A 23,966-nucleotide genomic window follows, 5' to 3' on the forward strand; every position below is an offset into this window, starting at 1 on the left:
CCAAATGCTTCCTATTGAGCGAAACTTGCTCCATAAGACCGCTACTTCTCTTCTTTAAATTAAAGGATCTGGTTTAAGCAAGCTTTCATTGACCCCAAAAAACAAAATAGAACACCACTTAAAGTAATTGACTATGCAAATAAGTTGCAAGGGATGGTGGACTTGGCAAATTGCCTATATTATTATTGGCTAGTGGCAGTTCTAAAGTACGCAACCTCAAAGGCATCTAATTGTCAATAAGATATAGTGCATCATCATAACTCATAGTAATTACTAAGAACCTGCACGGGTACATTATTATTGATATAGGTAAGATGACGAGGTCAGTCTTATTACAACCTATATGCGTTGTATTAGGTGCTATTTGCATGAGTAACAGATGAGAAAGAGCTAATTTGGGCAGAGGTTGCATTCAGCAACCTTCTCCCAGGATTTGAGAGTTTTGTCCTCAGTCTCTGTTTTATATAATGCAAGACGACTTATCTGGAAGCTCAGGCTGCCAATGCTTTCATCAAGTATATTAGCTTTTTCTTGAACTTTCTTCTTCTCTTCTTCTGTCAGGTCGGCATACAGGAGGCTCAAATGTGGCATGTATGCTACAAGAAAATAGAAGTATTTGTCAATTGTCACCAACAGAATGAAGGTCAAAATAGAAAGACAAGTACAAATATTTGATCTTCCCACAAAGTTAATTGAAAGATGGTCAATTAAGCTTTGTTTTCAACAATCAGATGAGGAGGATGACAGTGATCTCATCTACAAAATACTTCTACTCCATCCTTAAAGACAAACAGCATTTACCAACCACAGTCATCTAACTGCTGGGAAAACTAAAGCAATGACATGGATTCAGGTATACATGCTACTTGACTTGTTTTGTGGGTTCAAAAGCAAAGAAATCAAATTGAGTCTATCCATTTAGGCACACCATTAAAGAACTCAGAGAATAACCTTAAATCAAATCCAGAATCGTCATACGCATTTGGCAGTTTTGAAAATTACTGAAAACATTTCACCAACTGATAACAATATTAGAGAACCCAATTTCCCTCCTTAACCCCTAGACGGTGTCTTTTTCATTTTTCACTCACAATGAAACAATTCTAGCAACTTGTCGAAAATTTTTTAAGGGATTACAAGCCAAATTCCTGATGAGTTATTTCATATTCCAAAACATTTACCTGATAACATTTGACTTCCTATTCCAAAACTCTAACCACTCTACAGTGGAAAATGTTATCTGAACGTGCTTAGCTAGTTCATATTCCATAATTCTAACCACCTCTGGAGCTGAACTATACCAAAACCTCAGGGGTAATATCTAGATGTTTCTTCCCTTGAAAATTTTACGAGAGAGCACCAATGATTTGGATTGACAGCTTTCCAGGCAAGGATAATCATTAATTCACCTAATATAGCTTCCGGCTACTCTAAAAAATTTCAGCAATAGCAAGTACAAAGTTAGTGAAATCTTTGGGTGCCTAGAAAGGGGTTTTAGAACATCTATCCCCTGTCACATGATACCCAGATCCGTGACAGGTGCCAAGAAACATAACTAAGATAGCCAAAGGTGTTAAAACAAAAGGCAACACTTTAACTTACGTGTGGAACTCTTGTAACCAAAATGGCCAGTACAATGTGCACTAGCTTCCACCACCTGGAAAAATTCATGAAACTCTTGCTTACTTCAACTACTCCAAATAATAATAAAGAAAAAAAAATTTTCTTTGAATTATTATAGATTGAAGGAAAACCACAGAAATAAAAATTGAAACAGGAATTACCTCGCGAGTGGGGTGAAGCAGCAAAAAGACGCACTGATAAAAGAAAGTTCCAGTGGCCACACGTTCGACGGTAGCAGTATAAGCCTTGAGCCCATCACAGGCTGACCTGAACTTAGCCAACGCATCATCAGCGGTTAAACTGATGGCCCCAACAACCGTAACGTGGGGCTCGAACTGTGGCCCACCGAACTCGGATCTCAAACCTTCCATCAACTTCTTCACCCGGACACGAACGTCTTCTGGTGGAAGTGCCCAGACCGAATACACATCTTTCTTAACGACGGCTTCTGGGGTTGCCATGACGGCGAAAGAAGTGGAACTGAAGCGACCAGTGACAGAGAAATCAAGACGATGGATTAGAAGGCTTTTCGAGATATTATTTGGGTTTTTGAAGATGGAATAAAAATGGGTTTGAGATTTTAAAGTAGCAAGTTGGGCAAGCTGGCACATGGGAAGAGCATATGCTATCGAGCTCGAGTGAAGGAACTGAACCTGATGCCACGGCCCATGAAAGAATATTCCAGAAAAAGATATGAGCATTACTACATCCAGTATATATCTTCACTTACATGTACTTCACTAGTATATAAGGACATACAGTACTACTATTATGATTGATTTCTGCTGGTCGAATATCTAGACAACTTTAATTTATATATACATTTTGAGTTGATTATTATCAAACTCTATCTTTTGTCTAATGAGGTAGTGTTTTCTAAGGGATTTTTATTGTTATTCATTTTCTCAAAGTCTAATTTGACATTAGGATAGAGTTGACAATTGCAAGATTAATTTGACATTAGGATTACAAGTGAATATTGCAATAGTAAAAGAGCAGGTTCTACATTCTAAATTAGGATTAAAGGTGCGGTTAATAACAATTTGAGACATGTGATAACTTGACATTGTGTTAAATAATCAAATTTAATAATGCAATTTAAATTTTTATCGTAATTCCTATGCTTTTGGTATTAAGTTTGGAACCAAATTTAAAGGTGCAACTTGAATTTGGCATAAATATAGTACTTAAGTTATTGAAAAGTAACAATTCAGACTACACACCATTTATACTGTTTATTGAAAAACTAGCTCTCTGTGGTAGAGAAGTTCCACAATTTTACCACAACCCAAGTACGCAAATCCCCGTAGCTAGTCTCCCGTTGGTATGGTTTGTTCAAGGGAAGGGTGCTCTCAACTTCATTTTGGTTGACTCAATGTGGATAGCAATACCTTTACCATGCTGTTTCCAGTAGTCCGCCTGTGGATTGATGCATCCCGGTTCTTCAATCTCCAACGTTGATCCCTGCAGTGCTTCCGTGGAGATGTTGTACTTGTCATCCCTCTTCCTGACTAGCTCCGGGTCGATCTTGCCCAATTTCACTCCCTGGGGAGACATCATCAATGCTGGTGCACCCACTGGAAGCCTGTCACCTTCACAAACACCCACTTAAAATTAGTTTGTCTGCATTTGATGTCCAAATTAATAAAGGAATATCTAGCAATAAATTAACTTATATATACCTCTGTCAACCTGCCATGTGCACCAAAACTTGCCATAGGTCTTAGTCAAATTATCCAGTTCAGGTTTCCTTATCATTTCTGGAATCCTGGGATTAACCCAGAGGCCTGATTTGATCTGCACCAAATTATATGCTCATTATCATGACTAACACTATAATTTATCAGCCCCGATTTGTGTTAGAAACAGAGATATAACCTCGTAAGCATGGGAATGCCAAAGCTTTTGCTGCTCTTGAGGCAGAGTTTCAAACAGTCGATCGAATATTATATGTTCAACTCCTGCATAGAAATGAAAAACTTATTCAATATTTTGTTTCCTTACTTTTTCTTCAAAATTAAGGGAAGGAAAAAACTTACCAATGAGGCGGGCTTTGCAGTCATCAGAATCATAAACAGCGCACTGGAGAAAGTCCTGGTTTAGCCTGGTAATAGAGTGTTGAGTCTCAATCTGACGACTCATGTCATGACTATACAACGCAAAGGTGCAGACGTGCTGGCTAATCTGCTTCACTGAAGTCAAAGACTACATCACGGATGCAACCTTGTCTATCATGTGCTGCCCCATCGACATGGGTTGCCCCGATACCCTGAGCCGGGGACTCGTCACTGGAAACCATCGGACACGAGGAGTTGTAAACGGGAGCCATTGAAACGCAGTGTTTCAACGCCTTTATTTCTATTTGATGTGCTAGTCTTAGGCCTTTGGGGTGTGGCTTTGAAGGTTGTTCTGAAATTTTGGGGGCTATTCGAAAGGAGAGAAAGTAGAAGGGGAACGTGGAAGGACAGTCGGGGGCCAACTTGACATGTATGGAGATGAGGTGGTTGAAGTTGGCGAGCTATGTGGACAGGTGGGTGCTTGTGATAGACACTTGGGGCCGACTGGACTGTACTGTTTACATGCTTACAAGTTTCAGTAAAGCCCAGATTTCAAATGGCATCATATCACTTTAAATTTGGTGAAACAAAGTGTTTTGAGGGTCGAAAAGAAGAAAAGGGTGGAAAGAACTGAACAGGGTTATTACTTTTTAAATTTCATACTTCATTTTCACGCTTTTAAACACTATCATAATGAAAATAAAATGATTCAATCAACTTCGTGGGCTATTTGCCAAATTAATTTCTAGAAATTTGGGGTTTACTATAGTCTGTAATCCAGAACATGACACATTTAGTTAATGAACATAACAAATGCATTTCAAACCCTCTACAGCTTCACCAACTTGAAAATAACCATCCAAAGGGAAGTAGAAACAAATTAAGGAAGAAAAGAAATGTCCATTCGCGTATCAGTTGGCTTCTTCACATGATATTGTAGCTAATTACCTTCTGTCTTGTCTCCGGCTTTGTCATCGCCAGAAAGAACCACAGGGCACTCAGACCTGTATTTATAACGGCTTGCAACGAACAAATAGACAATGAAATTGGCCAAACTCAGTACGGATAGCAACAGGTAGAAGAGATTCAAATGATTTCTGTTAATGTTGTTGCCTGCCAACCAGCCTCTACTGTTTGTATTATCTTTTGTTGCTCTGTTGACTATCTTAACCAAAATGCTGCTGAGATAGTACCCAAGTGCCATGGAACTCCACAAAAAGCAAGTAGAGACCGTTTTAAGTCCTTTTGGAGCCTCTGAATAGAAAAATTCAAGAAGACCCACATACGTGAACATGTCGGCAATTCCAAATATGAAGTACTGGAATGAGAGCCAGAATGTGCTAATAGGCAATGGCTGGAGCACTGGAATAGCATCTAGCATGTTGTGGTCTCGTGCCACAGCTTTGCGTTTCACTTCCATTATTGCAGCCACAGCCATGGATATAGAAGAGAGAATAAGGCCAACTCCTATACGTTGAAGGTGAGTGATACCTGTGGGATGCCCTGTGAACCTCCGGAGGAGGGGAACGACAATTTGGTCATAAAAGGGAACTATGATGATCAAGAAACCAACAGGAATTATTGGCAGAGAGGCAGGTGGTATGTGGAAAGAGCCAACGATGGTTGTATCCATGGTAAGGCCTTGTTGGACAGAAAAGGTTTGGAGTTGAGCTAGGCAAAGGGTCATGATTATGGTACAAGCAAAAACTGGGATCATTCCAAATATGATTTTTGCATTTTCTACTTGAGTTACCCTGCAGAGTTTCCATGGATTTGGAGACTGCGCTGTAGATGCTGTTTGAATGGCTGCTTTGTCCAGGAACCTGAATACAATCATATATAAACAGGATTAATAAGACTCTTATACCTCTTTGATTGATTTATCTATTCAATAGCAGTAGGAGCTGCTTTTATCAGAAAGAATGGAACAAAACAGCCGAACTTTGACCAAACCTGTAAACGTTTCTGTGAGGCAGGAGATCAGCTTCCACAGCAGCTTCCTTGTCCTTATCAATCTCATAAAGCTCCAGGGGGTTCTCAGGGAGTTGAAGATTTCTGTTACGGATGGCTGCAACATAAACCTTCAAGCAAACCAAAAGCAAGTAAATAATTATCATGCAAAGACACAAATTATAAATTAATTAATTTTTTGACAAATAGAACATATAAAAAATGAAAAAAAAATTGATTTTCCATATAGAATTTGAACGCAAACCTGAATGATTTCCACAATAACACTAGTTCCTTGAACAATATGTATCCTATACAATGGCCACCCAGCTACGGCTATGATGACACCCAAGACCATGGCGATGGCAGAGACCATGAATCCCAAATCCCATCCTTTGTGATCATCAACCCAGACAATGAGCGTTAAACTAACTGCACCACCCAGGCACACGGCTAATAGTAACAAGTTGAAGAAACTGGACATGTGCTTAGCCTCCCGGGAGTCTTTCTCATCGAACTGATCAGCTCCGTGAGATGGCACCGCAGCTTTAATTCCTCCTGTGCCGGCAGCAACCAAGTATAGAGCAATGTAGAGGAATGCAGCATCACCCCTTTTTATTTTCTCACAGTGAGAAGTTGGATCAAAGACGTTACAAGCAGATGGCTTGAGGCTCGGAAAGTGAGCTTGCACTGAGAGCAATGCTAGTCCCTAGATATATGACCATTCCACAAACAAAAAGAAATGAATTACTAATTTTAAAAACAATTTGTGAGCTGCTTTATGAAATGGGTTTCTAGTACTGTTCCCGAAAGAGAGAGCGGTTCCTAGTCATCGCTCTTGGGCCATTTCAGTGGAAGAATTGACAACGTAAAATGAGGATAACATCTAGCATATATACCAAAAACTCGATGGATCCTGAAATGAGAACAGTTTTGAATCTGCCAATATAACTGTCTGCGAGGACGCCAAACAGAATGGAAAGGATGTAACCAGTCCCCATGAAGTTGGTTAGAGCATTAGCTGCATCAGCTATTTCGAAGTGCAAAATCCCATTGAAGAAAGTCACCAGGTTCACAGCCAGATGAAGATTTGCCATGTTCTCAAATGCAAACGTCACTGCAGAAAACAACAAATCATGATATATATGACTTTATAACCAAAACTTTCTTTTTACTTTCCTTTTTATTTGTTATTTATAAATCTGGTTTCTCCCGCTTGCAGCACTAACTAGTGCGCAGTGTCACTTACCTAGAATGAACAAAGCAGCTCTCATCCCTCCATGTTTATACTTCACAGCTGCTTTTCCCTTCCAGTCCACCTTTCCTTCTACAACCTCAAGTTTCTCCTACAACAAAACCAGAAAAGTACTGAAATTTTCCTTTCTTTTCTTTTCTTTTCTTTTCTTTTCAAGAGGAAATATCTAAAACTTTACCAAGAAGAGATTGAACAAAATGAAACGAGGAAAAAGAAGAAAATACCATAGCTGATAGCTACTTAGCCTTCCGCTAGGTCGTGTTACGCCTAGTGCAAAGATTATCAATGTTAGGACTACTTAGAAGCAAAGTAAAGCGCTGTATATATAATGTTTCAAATATCCTACTATTAATTGCGGGCGAAGACCAGTTCATAGTCCAGAACACTCCTTCGCTTTGTTTGAAAGTGACGGCATCTTTAGCTGAATATTGCCGACTTCAGTAATGAGATATTCCCTCCTGCAAAGATTTAGTCTAGCTAGGAATTAAGCATGCATGCAAATAACGTAGTGACATGAAAATTTTAGAGTGTATGTCGCAGTGTAGGAGTGTTTTTAAAATCGAGATATTTTAACAGAGAAGCTACGGAACAAGCAGAAGGAATTTGCGCTTATTCCAAATAAGTCACAACGGCTGGAATCTGTTGTCTTTGTTCAACTGGGCAGGCTAACTCCCAGACACAAGGGTGTGGGGTCTTACCGGTATTTACATATGCTCGCACAAATTTTACGTCTAATATTTTAAATTTAAAAAAAATTAAGAGATAAATGTCAAATTTGTTTATTTATTAAATAAGACTTTACAATCTCTTGTGTTCTTTTACAATTAAAAATTTTCTTTGATTAATTTCTTCGATCTTCGTTTCAAGAGTCTCGATGACTTAATCGTAAACTTCTTCTTTTCCTTCAAAGGTCTCGATGACTTGGTCACTTGGAAGAAGTTTTGATCTCCGTAATCTTCTTTCTGAAGGTTTTGATCTCCATAATCTTCTTTAGATCTCCAATGTCATGGTTCTAGCATGTAATCATATGAATCTCACATCGTAGAGATATACATCTATTGGGTAGAATCAGGAGGATATTATAGTCTTAAAGAGGAGTCATGAATCTCAGATCGATTATGTACTAAAGTGATATTAGGTATTTAAGAGTTCACACTACCTTCAACTTATCAAGTGCTGCTTTTTATGGGACAAAACCGTAAGGTAAATAGATCAAAGTAGATAATCTTCCTTTTAGAGGCTTTGATCTCCATAATCTTCCTTGGATCTTCATAATCTTCCTTGCAAAGGCTTAGATCCACAATTTTCCTTCTAGAGTCTTTGATCTCCAAAATTTTGCTTTGATCTCATTAATCTTCATTCCGAGTCTTTGATATCGAGAATCTTGCTTTGATCTTCATAATGATCTCCAAAATATTCCTTTCAAAGGTTTAGATGTCTAGAATCTTTCGTTTGGAAGCTTTGATTTCTAAGATCTTGCTTTGATTTCTAGAATCTTCCTTTGATTTCCATAATCTTCTTTCTAGAGGTTTAGATATTTAAAAAGACATGGTTTACAATCTTTGATTTTTTTTACAATTAAAGAATTTTTTCAAATTAATTTCTTCAATCTTCGTTTCAAAGGTCTTGATCCTTGACTTGGTCTTGAACTTTGTATTTTGATGAAGAATTTCCTCTGATTAATTTCTTCAATCTTCGATTCAAGGGTTTTAATGACTTGGTCTTGAACTTCGTATTTTACTTTAAATGTCTCGATGACTTGGTCTTGAGTGTATTTTAATGAAGAATTTTCTTTAATTAATTTATTCAATCTTCGTTTCAAGGATCTCGACAACTTGGTCCAGAACTTCGTATTTTGATGAAAATTTTCCTTTGATTAATTTATTCAATCTTTATTTCAAGGGTCTTGATAACTTGGTCTTGAATTTCATATTTTGACGAATAATATCTTCCGATTAATTTCTTTAATCTCCACTTCAAAGGAGTCTATGAATTGGTAAGCCTTTTCTTGAATCTTCCTTCTGTAGGCTTTGATCTCTAGAATCTTCCTAAAATTTCTCCATAAGGAAAGCTTGGGACTTGTGGGAGTTTTGGAGAGACTTTGATCTTCAAAATCTTCTTCTTTCTCCTAATTGTCTTCTTCACTTGGAGAAGCATAGTAAATTATTTTAATGAAAATTTATGATGCTAAATAAGACACTTTCATGAGAATTTAATCTTTTTAAATTATCTCTAAATTATTTTGTTTTAATTAGAGATAAATTATGACGACTTACAAATAATCTTTTAATTGACCAAACTCTGAGTCTTTGAGTTTTGATTGGTCGAATTTAAGTATTATTTTTAAATTATCTTAATTTATTTAGAGATAAATTAGACAACTAAATTTGGATTTTATCTCTAAATTATTTTGATTTATTTAGAGATAACTTAGATGACCAATAATTGAATTTTTATTAATCCAATTAATATATTATCTCTAAATTATCTCAAGAAATAAATGAAAATTTTAATTGATCTAATTATGTGTCTTCAGAATAATTAAATAATAAATTAATTATTTTATAATAAATTATATGATTATCTTAATTGATTTCTCCAAATCCACATGACACATGATTCTTCTTTGAATTTTTTTTTTCAATTTATTAATTTCATATGACATTTTGTAAGTAGATAATAATTTTTCTCCTTCCACAGTATGTTCCAAGTTAAATGTAGCTCACAAAGCTGTCATCAGATCATGAAAACCATACAATCCTTTTATATAACCAAACGTCTCTTTTAATGACACTTTCAGAAGCTTCAAAAATGTGTACATTGTATTCCAGTGTGGGTCCGTTGATGGTTCAGAAAAGAGAGCATTCGTGTTGTTGCCAGGGAAAACTGAAACAGAATGCTGACAAACTCCTGGCTTATACGAGGAATAGATTTACATCGAAGAACACGATTTGGCGTAGGCAGACAACGTGGTGTATCAAGTGTTGCTGACATGGTCAGGGGGATGGTGTTGCAGAACACCTCTTCTTGTCGTGGCATTCACGGATCAATATCTGTTGGATTTGGATCTGCATTTTCTCCGACCAGCAAGGGTTTATTGAGTCCTTCCGAATGATGGCCGGCTGGCTTGAGTGTGTCAATTCTGGCTAATATTTTATAGCGTCAGGATTTTAGATATGAACTAAATACCCACCAAGTGGATACTTCAGTTCCCACGAGAAATATGGGGGAAAAGGAATTCAAGATCAGTTGTTACCTTTTCTGTATTGGTGTTTCGACAGTTCTGAGGTTGAATCAGCATTATATAATATTCTCTACCTTTGCATGTGCCTGTGGTTCTGCTCATTAATATAATGAGGCAATTTTATTTTGATGAAAGGTAATGAGTGATTGAAACTGATCTGAAAACAGGGATAAATCACCACAAAAAAAAAAAAAAAGAAGAAGAACAAGACCATTAAACAATGATGTGCAATCTTCAAAGGAGAACAAGAACAATCACTTCATATAACAATGTTATGTTTATTGGGTAACATAGCCTGGTTCTCTGATAAACAAATAGCGAAACTAAATTGAGGAAATGAGGAGTCAAATACCTAATAATCTGACTATCAACTGTAAGGACAACTAAACAAACAAAAGAGCACAATGTACAGAAGAACGAACGAACGGGGATCGCCTGTGCAAAGAATGCTTGACTATGCTTACAAGTAGAAAAAGGGTAATCCTACCAAAGGCAAATAATGGATCAGTAATTCAGTAAGGAGTACTTAATGCGCAATACAATCTTCCCCTTGTCCACCCCAAGCTTAGCCCCTGTAACCAACCAATGGCCTGGGCTATCCTGCGGTCCTTTAGACATTTCAGTTGAGTCCACAATTTTTGCTAGTTTCCCGACAAGGCTTGAACTATCTTCCTTCTTATCGTCAGAAGTTCTCTCATTTGAAACTGATGATGAAGAACCGTCAGCCCTTCCAGAAAGGCTGGAGGGACTATGATCCCATACAGATCGCCTTATTGTACACCCTGGTACTTTGGAGAAGAGGAGTTTCAGGTGTAACACGTTTTTGGAACCGAAGTCCCAAACACCAAGCTGAGCCCCTGTGACAATGTGAACGCCAGAGAGGTCTCCAATGCAAGTGTCAGTGTGTTCTATCGGTGCAGTGCTTACATGGGAGAAGTTTTTCCACTTGATGGGCTCAAACCAACGGCTGTCTTGCTCCTCAGGACCTTGCCACTTGGGTGCACCTATGGCCATGTGTGCATCCCAATGGGGTTGAAGGATTTTTGGAAGAGATACTAAATGCTGCAAATGAATAGCTAGTCTGTTCTGCTTGTTGCCTTCTAAGCTAAGTCTAAGCCCAGTGACTGGTTTACGGCCAACTGTTACCTGCAATATCATGGCATGAATTTAGCTGAAGAAAAAACTATTTCAGGCTCTACGAAGTTATTTGGTGTGGCTCCAAGAAGTGCAGTCATTTATTTACCCTTTTTTCCCTCTTGGCAAGAGGGAAAATATGTACCAATGCCAATGAGTATTATTTCTAAGCATTCCAATAAGGAGACATCCAGCACAACATAGAGATATAGGTAGTACAGTTGTAGTATCCCACCCATAACTACCATGAACATGGTACGTCTCTGTTCATCATGCAGTAACAGGAATGAGGTGTGCCATTTAGATAATTTGTGGTACTAAAGGTAGGTTTACTTGATATGCTATTTTTGGTTGTGGTACATTGTAAAATAGTTCTAGGTCGCCTTTAGTTTGATTTGGTTGATTAGAAGATTTTGAAGAAATATGCAGTGATTTTTCCCTTAAAAGAATGTAATGGCTTTTCTTGTTGTCTAAAATTCTAAGAGAGCTTTTAAATAGTGGTTCATTAAACATAACTGGGTTTTTTTATTATGTTCTAAAAATGGGTGTTAGATTTAAAGGTATAAATAAAATTTAAAAATCTAATTAGGCAGTAGCTGAATAACATTTCTTTTTCTAAACCCTAATGTTAAATGTTTTTCTACTACTCTCTATTTGTAGGTTTCTATTATTCTACCTCTCTGTCCCTCTTGTCTTCAGTCTTCTCTCTCTTTAATCTTCTTTTTTCTTCTAAAATTTCAGAATCTGTGCTTCTCTTGTTCTCTCTTTAGTTCCCACATTTTTTCCTTTTGTTGCGAAGTTTTGATGTTTGGTTCCCTCTTTGTTCTGAAAATCTGGGTCACCAATTTTAAGGATCCAGATTGCATCCAAGGATCCCACGCTGCAAAAGTACCAGGATCTGGATCACATGATCCAATTCACAGTTCCAGGGTGGGTAGAGCGAACCTGGTATCTATGAATCCCACCAATGCTACTTAAAGTGTTGAAAGCTCTTTATATCACATACACAAGCATAGCCTGTAGCACCCGAGCATTTGGCTCATTAGTTGGTGCATGATCCACCTGCCTATAGAGCAAGGTTCGAATCCCCCTCCCTTAATTATAAAAAAAAAAAAAAAAGCATAGCCTGGTAACCATGACCCCACCAATGCTACTGAAAGTTTTGAAAGCTTTCTATATCACACACAAAAAGCATACATCTACATTGCTCAACAATTTCCTTCTCAAGGCTTATCTTTTACATTTAGCGACATAATTTATGATTAGAGGCTCAAAAAGGTCAAGCACACTAAAAGATGAAAGAAACATTTGCAATAAATCAAGTCACAGAAATGACAAATCAGAATTCAGAGATGTGTCCCCCAGGTGCATATTGTTTGCTTTCAATTTATTAATGGTGCTTTCTCTTTCTTTAAATCGTAATAAATTTTGGACTTCAAGGAGAGAGATGCAATCAAATTATGCACATGGAAAACCAGCATTCTTTATAACTCATCTACACTTTTCCTCTTAACATTCCATAGTGTAGATTTTAGATAAATAGAGAATACCTGATCCGGGCTGATATAGAGCTTGGGACCCATTAAGCTAAACTGAAGGGATGAACACACAGGTTCCTTCCTTTGAATTTTACTCTGTTCTGGAGCCCAAACTCGGGCAATTTGAAAATCCAGGAAATATTGTAAGTCCTCAATTGGTGGCTTGTCTGGTAAAAGGAAATAATGAATGTTTACTAGAATCTAAAGAGGAAGAAAGAAGACATCTTTAACATCTATGCAAGACAAACATATTGCTCAAGTTGATAAAAAGTTCACATTTCAAAAAAGTACGAACTGTTGAAGAAGAACTTACACTCCAAGTATAGTTCAATTGCACGGGCCAAATGTTTTATACCAGGCATTCCTTCAAGAAGAGAAACAATAGGAGTAAATGTCATGTTGATGACATCTGGTGCCGATTGTACAGTCTCTGCCCACCTGGCATGACTCTGCTCAAGATCATCACCTCCTCTCCTCCTAAAAATGACTGTAACATCCTACAGCAATAACTCTTTTAGCAACAGATTTCCTCACATTAAGGCAAACATAAATTACCCAATGAAAATTATAAATAACTGCAGTTGAAAGATACATATTTCCTTCAAAGCCAACATTCACAACAAGAAGGCTAAGTAATAAACAGGAAGTGACACAGTAAAATATAAGGGATCACCATATTTAGCATGTATTTTGTCATTGAACCTATAAGTGAACAGCACCATAATACTAACCTTGTCCTTGTATTTTAAGGGTGCGGCACTTGACTGGCCTTTAGAGTCCAGAAACCTTTGATCCCCAATGTCTTTCACATAGTTCTCAATGTCTGTTACTGACAAAGGAGATGACTGGTGCTGTCTGACGTAAACAACATCTCTCCCACCAATTGTAGCAGAGGTTACAATGTGTGTACCATAATTTTCAATAAAACTGAAACAAATAAAAGAAACCAGATCAACATCAACAATTATAACCTAAAGCTGTACACCAATGCAGAATTATCTATGGTTCCTATGATACATTGTCATAAAGAGGAGAGAGAGAAGATTAGTGATACATATGATACATCAGATGCAGATTAAGGATTTGGAGCTGAAATTAATATTAGTTTGACCTCAGAGTACGGAAGTAACAAATCAAAAGTTTCAAATCTGTAAAGAGATATCAAATAAAAAATATAGCAAGAAATGTATAGCTTAAGTAACAAATGTTCATTCTTTAAACATGACTCCCATGCCATTTACCTTGCCAAGGATGCAGGATCCCAAGAGTAAGGAACAGCACGTCTGACTTCCTCGCACAGAATTAAATTCGGCTTTACCAATTTGACCATACATAGGGGAATTAAATATCCAACCATGGCAAGGGATTTTGTAGCTGCTGCATCAACTCGCCAAGAACCAGTGAAATTGAACATGGCATTAAAGCTTCCAAGTGGAACATGCTCTGATATACCAGCTTTCTCATTAAAGTAACCTGACATCTGGAATTCAAACATCAAAGATGTCCATTAAAGGTGGGTTTCTCACTCCAAACAAATGCCAATAGAAGTAGAATCATTACTCTCAATCATGTGATTTTGTCACTATACTGAACTGGTAAAACAGAGGTAGAATTTTTTTCACCCTATATAAGGAAATGTACACCAATCCACCAACACAGACAAAAATTATCTAAATATAGAACATTCAACCTGGAGATGCCATTCATTACCAGAAACAAGGCAATGCTTTAACTAAACAGTATGGATAGTGCCTAATGGCTTTAACCATAGGAAATCATCAATGATGTGAGTCAATTTCAAACCAGAGATGAGGCAATGCTTGGGCAGTACCCTGGTAAAACATTCATTTGTAGTTTAGTTATGAAATTACATCTCAAACTGCTATATGAAATAAAATTGTGTAAGAGCAGTACAGATTATGGGTAGAATGCACCCAAAGCATGTGTTAGTGGTTTGTTTAAATGAGCATATCATCACATTAGATGTTGAAAGCATGCCTACTTAACCCAAAAAATTAACTAGATGTATATAGCAGCATTTTTATTGACCTAGCATTTACCATTATCATATTGTATTCCATTCTGAACTGTGCTCACTAGTAAAAGAAAATTACTAAATTTAAAATGTTAATGGGTCCTGCTCAAATATCCAGAAAACAAATTACAGCAAGTTTGAAGATTCTAGGTCAACTTCTTTACTCTAATGCAGAGGTGGCACAAGAAGATTTTAGCAATCAATGATCACAGCATGCCGTGAATGTGCAATAGACAATAGAAAAGGAAGTTATTCCGCACAGACACCATGGAATATAGTCGCTTAAGTGGGTTAAACTGCATTGAATTCAGATTGAATATACTTGGAGGAACAACAAAAGTTCCCTTGCATCGGTTTCTCTCTCACTTTGGTAATCAGAATACCTAGGGTCCTAGATAGGAAATATGTCAAAAAAATTGCATTTTTGCAAATAACTAAGAAAATAGAAATTCCAGCATGCCCAACAGAACATCAAAGTTTAAGCTTTGAAACAAATAACCAATTACCCCTATGTCCATCCAACCAAGACAGAAGGCCAATAAAGCTGCCAAACTGGGAAATTAAAATTACACAGATAATGAATCAAAAATGGAAAAAGATATGAACACCACACAAAGCAAACAAATAAAATCAGAAAAACCAACAAGAGAAAACAGATCAAAAAGCGACAAGCAGCAGCCTACCTCATGAAAGCTACAAACTGGTTTTCTTTCGATGCCATCTTTGCCCATCGACCACTGAATATCATCAGAGACATTGGGCACAATAACCCCACCAGGCAAAACAAGATTGTTAGTATGATTTTCATCAAGCTGAACCAACCTCGACCCAGGTGCCCCTTTGCAATATAACAGCCTTATATCTGAAGTGACATCAAAGCCACGACCCAGAGCTTGAATTGAGCTATTCAGTGTAGTAGTCAAAGCATCTAGGCTAGAAGATGAGCTCAAGTAGCTGCCACTTCTTGTTCTTGGGTTTTCCATAGGGAAGAAAAAAAAAGTTTCTTTTTTGCTTCACAAGACTCTAAAAAAATGAAACCTTTTTAATTTGTTTTAAGTTTCTGTTTCATGCTGTTGTTTGTTGATTGAAAAGAAATGTAATAAAAAGACAGATTTTCTTTTCCTATTTCTTTTTGTGGAGTTTGGGAGTTTGTAAGAGTTGGTGAACTTTGTTAATGTTGTTGTCTTCGTTCTTCTTCAAAGGCGAGGAGGGAGATGTTGACTACAATAATCGCGAAAAACGCGTTTATTTTTTTGTTGTGTCTGAACGAGGAAGGATTCTGAGTTGACTGGTCTTCCTTAGATCTTTTCTGTCCTCCAATCCCTATTTTTTATTTTTCATTTTTTCCCTCCTTTTGCCCCAGGGTTCTCTACAACAGTCTACGACCCTGTTTTATCAGATAAAATGTACTATGCTTTTTTGACTTGCTTCTGTTCTGATATACGGTAACCTACTCGTACTAGCAAAAATTACTATCTCATTCTCTTCCTTGGCCAAATAATCCTCTTTCTTTTCTTAAGAAATGAAATTAAAACACAGTAGTAGAGTACAAGGCAAGCACCCTCTAGCTCATCAACTTGGACCATTCAATCGGAAACTTTCTAATTCAGGTTAAATAAGCATTTCTTCAGCAGTAGGGAAGGCTGCTGCATTAGAAATTGGGCAGCTAGAGAATATTCAGAGTAAATTACTAGTAACCACTTTGGTATTTTCTTATCCCTGCCTCAATGTTTTACCTAAAAAAAAAAATTGGTGTGAGAACTAAAAGGCGGCTCTATCTTTATTACTACGTCACAAACCAACAAGGAGAGCCAGATCAAAGGGCTTTGTCCAGACCCAATTGCACCACCTGGGCTGCTCATCCAGTTTGGGTCAAGAGTCATGACCCATCAGTTTCCTGTTTTGAGCATTTACACATAAATTGAATGCCAAAACAAAACAGTTTTCTTCTTTCCTAGTGGGTTTAAGCTTGCATTTATCCATCATTGACGATGTCAATTTGGATTCCATGCCTCATCGTTTTCTTCAACTTTTAATTTAATAACATAGTTTTACTAATATAAATATATGCGTGATCTCATCAGCTTGCGTTATGATATTTCTGTAAATTTGAATTAGTAGTAACTGTTTGACCAGTCTTCTAAAAGATGTTACCCCTCTCTCCATGGAGGCTATCGTGGCTGTTGTTCTCATAGGAAGACTTCTTACCTGGTTGAACAGAATAAGATAGGATATGATACCATCTTATCAGGCTTTTCTCAGCTCTCTTGGCACATTAGACTTAACACACGAGGCAAAAGTTCAACTTCAAACGCCGGGTACTTCCCCAGCAAGGCAAGGTGTCTCCCAAGAAAATGCCAGACGGGCCGCAACTCCATGGACTTAACATGTCCCCATTGGGCTAGAAGATCCCCACATTCTAATGAAGCTTTCTTTTCCCCGTGTTGAACATTTGAAGTAGTAATGTTTTATATTTTTATTATAATAACTAATACAAATCATGATCTACGATAATCTAAATCATTAAAAAATTAAGTGTCAAAACATACTCTTTTTATGACTAATAAGATTTCATGAATTATCATTAATATTTTTCTTTGATAGGATACAAATAAACAAAACAAACACCTCGCTCATTTGTTATGGGTAGAGTATGATTCTTGTAAGCCTAGTTTTTGATAAAGGGCAATGTTTAGATGTTGATCTAAACGTTGATAATTTATCCTTCCAATATATTTTTGGGCCGCAGTGAGCTTTTGTAATTGTTTAGGTTCTCAAAGCCTATATCAGAATTTTTATGCCTTTTGAAATCTGCGGCAAGTCATGTTAGAGACTTGAGGATGGCATAATGATAGAGAAGACTAATAAAATCAAGGCTTTAAAATAAAGAAAACCCAGAAAACTACCTAGGGTAATGTTTAACCACTAAGCCCTCAAACCCTTGCTTCTCCCATAAATTGTCCTAAGAAGACAAGATTCGGTGACAACTTCTTATAGTACAATCCGTAGGATACTATCTGGTGCTGATCCTATCAAAACTAGCAAGATCCTAGCTGGAAGTATATGCTATAAGCAGGTTCCTGAAACATGTAATTTGTAAACATTCCTACTATTGTCAATAGCGTATGAAATTCTCTCTCAAGATTCATACTTGTAGATGTGTTTCCCGCTAGCCAAAAGTTTTCATCAAGCAGTCAAAACTGAGAACCCCCCTTTCTTATATACATCCAAAACAATGAAGTATGTAATCACCAGGTTTATCAAAAGAAGGAACATGTAACTTTCTCTTTGGCATCGAAATTCATATGTTTGGGATATCATCGTTCAAGTTGAATGACCTCAATTTCACCTCTTGTGCATTATCTGTATATATAGAGCTTGATTTTGATGGATATGCTGCTTCTATATTTCTTGTCCCATCTGATATTCGGATGCCTAGTGAATTTTCATTTTTGGGTGTGGTATTAAATCTAATCATCTTTAATTCCTAGTGATATGTAATCTAAATACCAATATTCCATATCTAATTAGTTTATTTCTATTATTTTTTCCATTTATTTCTATAAAACAATAACCAAAATTCTCTTGTTGTTCAACATTTTACTCTAATTTACATTAGAACCTTTCTAATTTCATAAAAATGATTTTCAGGTTTGAAGGAGAAGTTGAATTTCTAGTTCAGGCCATCTGATAGTCTGGTAAGCAACTTCATGTCTCCCACCATTGACTAATTATAGTTCGTAACTGCTCACCCCATCTGGTTTACCAGCGGAGGCTCATGCTCCCTGTCAGCTTTGTCTTCCACTCAAAATTAAGTAATTTCCACACCATCCCCATTTTCTTTTCCCATTGAACTATATATACATCAGCAATTCCCCCCTTGATTCAATTGTTTTTACCAACTTATTAAAGAAGCCAAAATCGTTTGTTTCAACTCTTTGTTATGGCTCTTGGGATAGGGTGTAGGCTGTTTATATATAGTTTGTTTCAACTCTTTAGGTTTCCCAACGCCATAAGAAGAGTTAATCCAAGGTAATAGAACTATTTGAATATAAAATAAGAAGTATAAATAGATATTATATATCTTCTTAAAGAGATTAATTTCTCTTTTCAAGATAAAACATCATTACCTTCATACTATTGGTTTGACAATGGATGGATGAAGCACACTGATGGAAAAAAAAAAAAAAAGAAAAGGAAAGAAAAAAGCTCATCCAACTTTCCTTATCTTTTATCATCTTCTTAACCAAATATAACCAAGCAAATGAGGGCAATTACAAAGCACCAAGAAATGTAATTTCCTCATTTCTGTTGATCAGTCTAAGGATGAAACCAAATATCATTTAAAATACAAAGAAAACTATTTAAATTATTCAGGAGTTAAACCCAAACCCATATACTCTTAAGGGCAGGGCCGAAGTAGGGTAAGGCCAACAAAACCCAAATTTTCATAAATCTCATAATTTTATAATAATAATATAATTAATTATATTAAAAATGTACAAAAATTAAAATAATTAATAAAATATCTACATATGCTTTTATACCTAATAAATATTTATTTTTCTCACTTTCATATCCCTATTAATTCTCAACTATTTATCTCATTTATCATTAAAAATATGAAAAAATTAAAATAATTAATAAAATAACATATTCTATCGTTTTTTTAATTATGTACCTAATAAATCTTAATTTTTATTACTTTTCAATTCTCACAATACTATTAATTCTTAACTATTTCTCCAATTCCTAATCAACTATGATAATATATATTTAATGGTCTCCAACCACTATTTTTTTCTATATATAAAATCATTTTTTTCCATTTATAATATCCACTTATTAATTTTCTCTTCTCATTTGCTCTTTCTTCCTTAATTTCAATAAAAAAAAAGTCTTATTTTTTTAATTTCAATAAAAAAGATCTCATTTAAATATTTAACTTTATACGTTTGAAGTTATTGAGCCCTTAAAGGATAACCAAGGTACTTGATTGCATAAAGGTGGCGTTTGGTATTTTATTAGGAATATGATTGCAGAGAATGCGATTGTGAAGTATGTGATTACTGAGAATGTGATTATTGAAAAGATGCTTTTGCAGCGTTTAGTATAATATGAAAAAATGATGATTATAAAGAATATAATGATTGTAAGAAATGTAATTGTTGAAGATATTACATTGTAATGTTTGGTTTGATAACATTTTATAAAGAATGTAATATAAAATTACAAAATTACCCTTATATTTGAAAATATAAAATTGAATAAACTTATATTTTTTAATGTAAATATTTAACTTTTCAAACTTTATCTCTTAAAATAATAAATACTAACATAGCAAAAATAATATAATATTTGAATAATAATTATTTATTTTAAATGTAAAATTACTAAATATTTATTTTTATAATAATACCTATAAATATTAAAAATAATAATTTTATAATAATACGTAGAATTATCACATGAATAATAAAAAACATCATTCAAAGACTTTTTTAATTTTTTTGTATTAAGCTTTTTTGGCTAATGATTTCTCTTTTTATTTGTTTAAAATAAATAGCAAATGTTTTTAATAATATTAATAGTCGTATTATTTATAAATATACATAAATAATAAAAGTAAATTTCTATTTAAAATAATTAAATAAAAAAATCTAAAAAATAAGAATAGACTAAATTAACCTAAGGCATCACTTTTATATTCAAATTAAACCTAAATCTATTCTTACTTTTAATCTATCTTTGTTTTTTTTTCGAAGGTCAACTTCCATTCTTTTAATAATTTTGTTTTATGTTCGCTCCACATAGCAACTTCTTCCTCCACCTTCCCTAGTCCTTTCCTCACCGTGAAGAGTGAAGACTTCTTCTCTTTGTTGGAAAATTGCGGAATTGTCTCTAAAGAATTACCCAAGATCTAACCCAATCAATAGAATAAAGAAAGAAAGAAATCAAGCACACCCACAAGAACACAAGAATTTACGTGGTTCGGTCTTTTGATGACCTACGTCCACGGGCACAGTAACAGAGAAAAATCCACTAAGAGAAAAATCAAGAGATTACAAGAACAGTCTCAAACTCATAACCCTTATCCCACGTACACCTAAATCACTCTCTCTAAATTTAGGTGATGACTATTCTTTAACTCATAGGGTCCTTTTATAATGCCAAATACAATAACCTTATCCTAATATAATTAAGAATCTTATCCTAATAGAATTATGAAATGTTATTCTAGTCTAACTAGATTTAAAGACTATTTTATAAGGTATACTAATTTAATTAGAATTAAACAATCCTAATTAAATCACAATTCAAGACTATCCTAACAAATCTCCACCTTAGGCTTGAATTCACCAAGCTTCACATTACGAACCAATCTCTGTCGACACCGCCAATGCCCCAAAGGGCCTCAAGCACTATGAACACCGATCAAGTCCAAGCAATGCTTGAACTTTATCTCAAAAACTGACTTAGTTAGCATATCTGCCGGATTTTCATCTGTAGCTATTTTCTTTACTACAATCTCACCTTTAGAAATAATCTCTCGAACGAAGTTACACTTGACTTGGATGTGTTTTGTTCTCTCATGAAACATCTGATTTTTAGTCAAATGTATAGCACTTTGACTATCACAAAACACAACTGTTTGTGCTTGTTCAAAACCAAGATCATTAACCAAGCCTTTAAGCCACAAAGCCTCCTTCACTGCCTCGGTCACAGCCATATATTCAGCTTCAGTTGTAGACAAAGCAAAGGTTGATTGAAGAACTGCTTTCCAACTGATTGCAGATCCTGAGAGAGTGAACACATACCCCGTTTGAGATCTTCTACTATCTAGATCACCAGCAAAATCTGAATCGGAGAAGCCAACCACATTACAACTAGTATTTGCACCTCCTTCATATACTAAGCCAACTTCAATAGTAACTTTAGGTGTTTTCACATGCACCCATGTTTGATCCTAGTGTAGAAACTCAATCTTCTTAGAAGACTCAGCATATGTAATTTTCTCATGATAAAAGTAAGGCTCATCAATCTCTACTTCCACAAAGAAAACATAAGAATCAGAATCACCATCAATACAAGTAATGCTTCGTTGAGATACCAATTCTTGTACCTCTTGCAATTCTTTCTGGATTTCACTATCATCCCGCACTGTCACAAGAGCATTGATTTCAAGCTCCACCTGCTTGCCAACTTCTTGGTCTGATGTGTTTGCAATTCTAGACTTTATCTCACAAAGTAATGCAAACTTGTCAAAGGTAATATCCCGACTCACCATAAACTTGAGGAACTTACAATCAGTACACCACAACTGATAACCCTTCACCTCATATGCATAGCCTAGGAATATGCACTCCGTCGCCCTCAACTCAAGTTTACCATCACTCACATGAGCATGAACAAGACAACCAAATACTCTCAATATAGAGTAATCAACGGGCTTACCAGACCAAACTTCCTTGGGAGTCTTAAATTCAATTGCAGTTGATGGAGACCGATTTACCAAGTAGCAAGCCATGTTGATAATTTCTATCCAGAATACTTTGGTTAGGCCAACATCTGAGAACACGTATTTTACTTTCTCCAGAAGTGTTTTCTTCATCCATTATACAATACCGTTTTGATATGGTGTTTTGTCGACAGTGCGATGTCTAACGATTTTCTCATTCTTGTAGAATAGACCAAGCTCACCTTTGCAAAATTCCAAACTTTTGTTTATTCGAAAGCTCTTGATCCTTTTCTTAGTCTGGTTCTCGATCAATACCTTCCAATGCAAAAAGGTGGTTAACACTTCACTCATAGCCTTTAGAAGATACGTCCACACCTTTCTTGAAAAATCATCAATAAAGATCCACATGTATAATGATCTACCTTTTGATGTCACCGAAGAAGGACCCCACAAATTTGAATAGATGTAGTTTGCTGTACTCCTGGTTTGATGAGTTTTAGTGCTAAATTTCACTTTATGTTGCTCGCAAAAATCTAGCTTTCCACTCTTTTGACCACACAGCAAACTACGCTTACTTAGTTTTCTAATCCCTCTCTCGCTCATATGACCAAATCTCATATGCCATAAACGTGTTAAATCATCTTCAGGATCATTATATGAGACCACAGAAACAGTTTCAATGACCGTGTTTCCCATTAGACAATAAAGGTCACCGGATAACTTGCCTTTCATGAAAGTTAAGGCTCCTTTAGATACATTCAAGACACCATCTTGGCCACTATATTTGTAGCCCTTATTATCTAACAAACTCAAGGATATTAAATTCTTTTTAATGTTAGGGACATGTTTTACCTCAAGTGTTCTTACCATACCATCAAATATCCTGATTCGAATTGTGTCAATCCCAACAACTGAGAGAGAGAAATCATCTCCTAATTGTACAGTGCCCATATTAACAGATTGATAAGTTGTAAACCAATCACGCCTAGGACATATATGAAAGCAACAAGCCGAATCCAAGATCCATGTATCCATCAGGTTACAATTAGTAATTGCAAGAACATTATCAGTTTCCTCAAAAGTATCAAAGTCATCTCCAACCATGTTTGCAGTATTCTCAAACTTATTGAACTTTTCATCATCTTTGAATTTGATACAGTCTTGACGAAAATGCCCTTTCTGACCACAATTCCAGCAAGTTTTCCCTTTTGCTCTAGATTTACCTTTCTGTCTAAGCCTTTCTCTTTACCTCTACCTCTATTTACAACCAAACCTTCTGCTTGATTTTCATTCCGAATACCACCAACTTTCTTCTTTAATTCATTGGAATTTAAAGATGCCCTTACATCCTCGAAAGTGAGAGTGTCTCGGCCGTATAGCATATTATTCACGAAGTTTTCATACGAAGGAGGCAAAGAACATAAAAGAATTAGGGCTAAGTCTCCATCCTCAATTTTAACATCGCTATTCTTTAAATCAAGAATAACTCTATTAAATTCATCAATGTGGGTATTAACGGACGTACCTTCACTCATCTTGAGAGTATACAATCGTTGCTTCATATAAAGCCGATTCGTCAGGGACTTGGTCATATAAATACTTTCGAGTTTAAACCACACTGCAGCAGCAGATTCTTCATCCGTGACTTCTCTTAGCACCTCATCAGACAAA

At 35.9% G+C, this 23,966-nt stretch overlaps 4 protein-coding genes across 4 annotated transcripts; all 4 read right to left on the reverse strand.

Annotated features, from left to right (window-relative positions):
• Window positions 158–2,445, reverse strand: LOC108662609 (cyclic phosphodiesterase-like). The gene is made up of 3 exons (XM_018123563.1): window positions 1,785–2,445; window positions 1,603–1,657; window positions 158–596 (listed from the first exon to the last, which is right to left on the reverse strand). Exons 1-3 carry the CDS (start codon window positions 2,322–2,324, stop codon window positions 391–393), a joined length of 801 nt encoding a protein of 266 aa, XP_017979052.1. The 5' UTR covers window positions 2,325–2,445; the 3' UTR covers window positions 158–390.
• LOC18596603 (oil body-associated protein 2C) lies at window positions 2,749–4,037 on the reverse strand. The gene is made up of 4 exons (XM_018123564.1): window positions 3,663–4,037; window positions 3,502–3,584; window positions 3,306–3,420; window positions 2,749–3,215 (listed from the first exon to the last, which is right to left on the reverse strand). Exons 1-4 carry the CDS (start codon window positions 3,763–3,765, stop codon window positions 2,959–2,961), a joined length of 558 nt encoding a protein of 185 aa, XP_017979053.1. The 5' UTR covers window positions 3,766–4,037; the 3' UTR covers window positions 2,749–2,958.
• Window positions 4,457–7,112, reverse strand: LOC18596604 (protein NRT1/ PTR FAMILY 4.5). The gene is made up of 6 exons (XM_018122846.1): window positions 7,059–7,112; window positions 6,880–6,976; window positions 6,530–6,747; window positions 5,896–6,339; window positions 5,634–5,761; window positions 4,457–5,503 (listed from the first exon to the last, which is right to left on the reverse strand). Exons 1-6 carry the CDS (start codon window positions 7,110–7,112, stop codon window positions 4,621–4,623), a joined length of 1,824 nt encoding a protein of 607 aa, XP_017978335.1. The 3' UTR covers window positions 4,457–4,620.
• Window positions 10,346–16,105, reverse strand: LOC18596605 (MACPF domain-containing protein CAD1). The gene is made up of 6 exons (XM_007025201.2): window positions 15,520–16,105; window positions 14,043–14,281; window positions 13,533–13,728; window positions 13,115–13,298; window positions 12,814–12,968; window positions 10,346–11,275 (listed from the first exon to the last, which is right to left on the reverse strand). The coding sequence occupies exons 1-6, from the start codon at window positions 15,817–15,819 to the stop codon at window positions 10,634–10,636; spliced, it is 1,716 nt and encodes a 571-aa protein (XP_007025263.1). The 5' UTR covers window positions 15,820–16,105; the 3' UTR covers window positions 10,346–10,633.

Source organism: Theobroma cacao, chromosome 6 (assembly GCF_000208745.1).
Source record: "Theobroma cacao cultivar B97-61/B2 chromosome 6, Criollo_cocoa_genome_V2, whole genome shotgun sequence".
Taxonomy (NCBI): domain Eukaryota; kingdom Viridiplantae; phylum Streptophyta; class Magnoliopsida; order Malvales; family Malvaceae; genus Theobroma; species Theobroma cacao.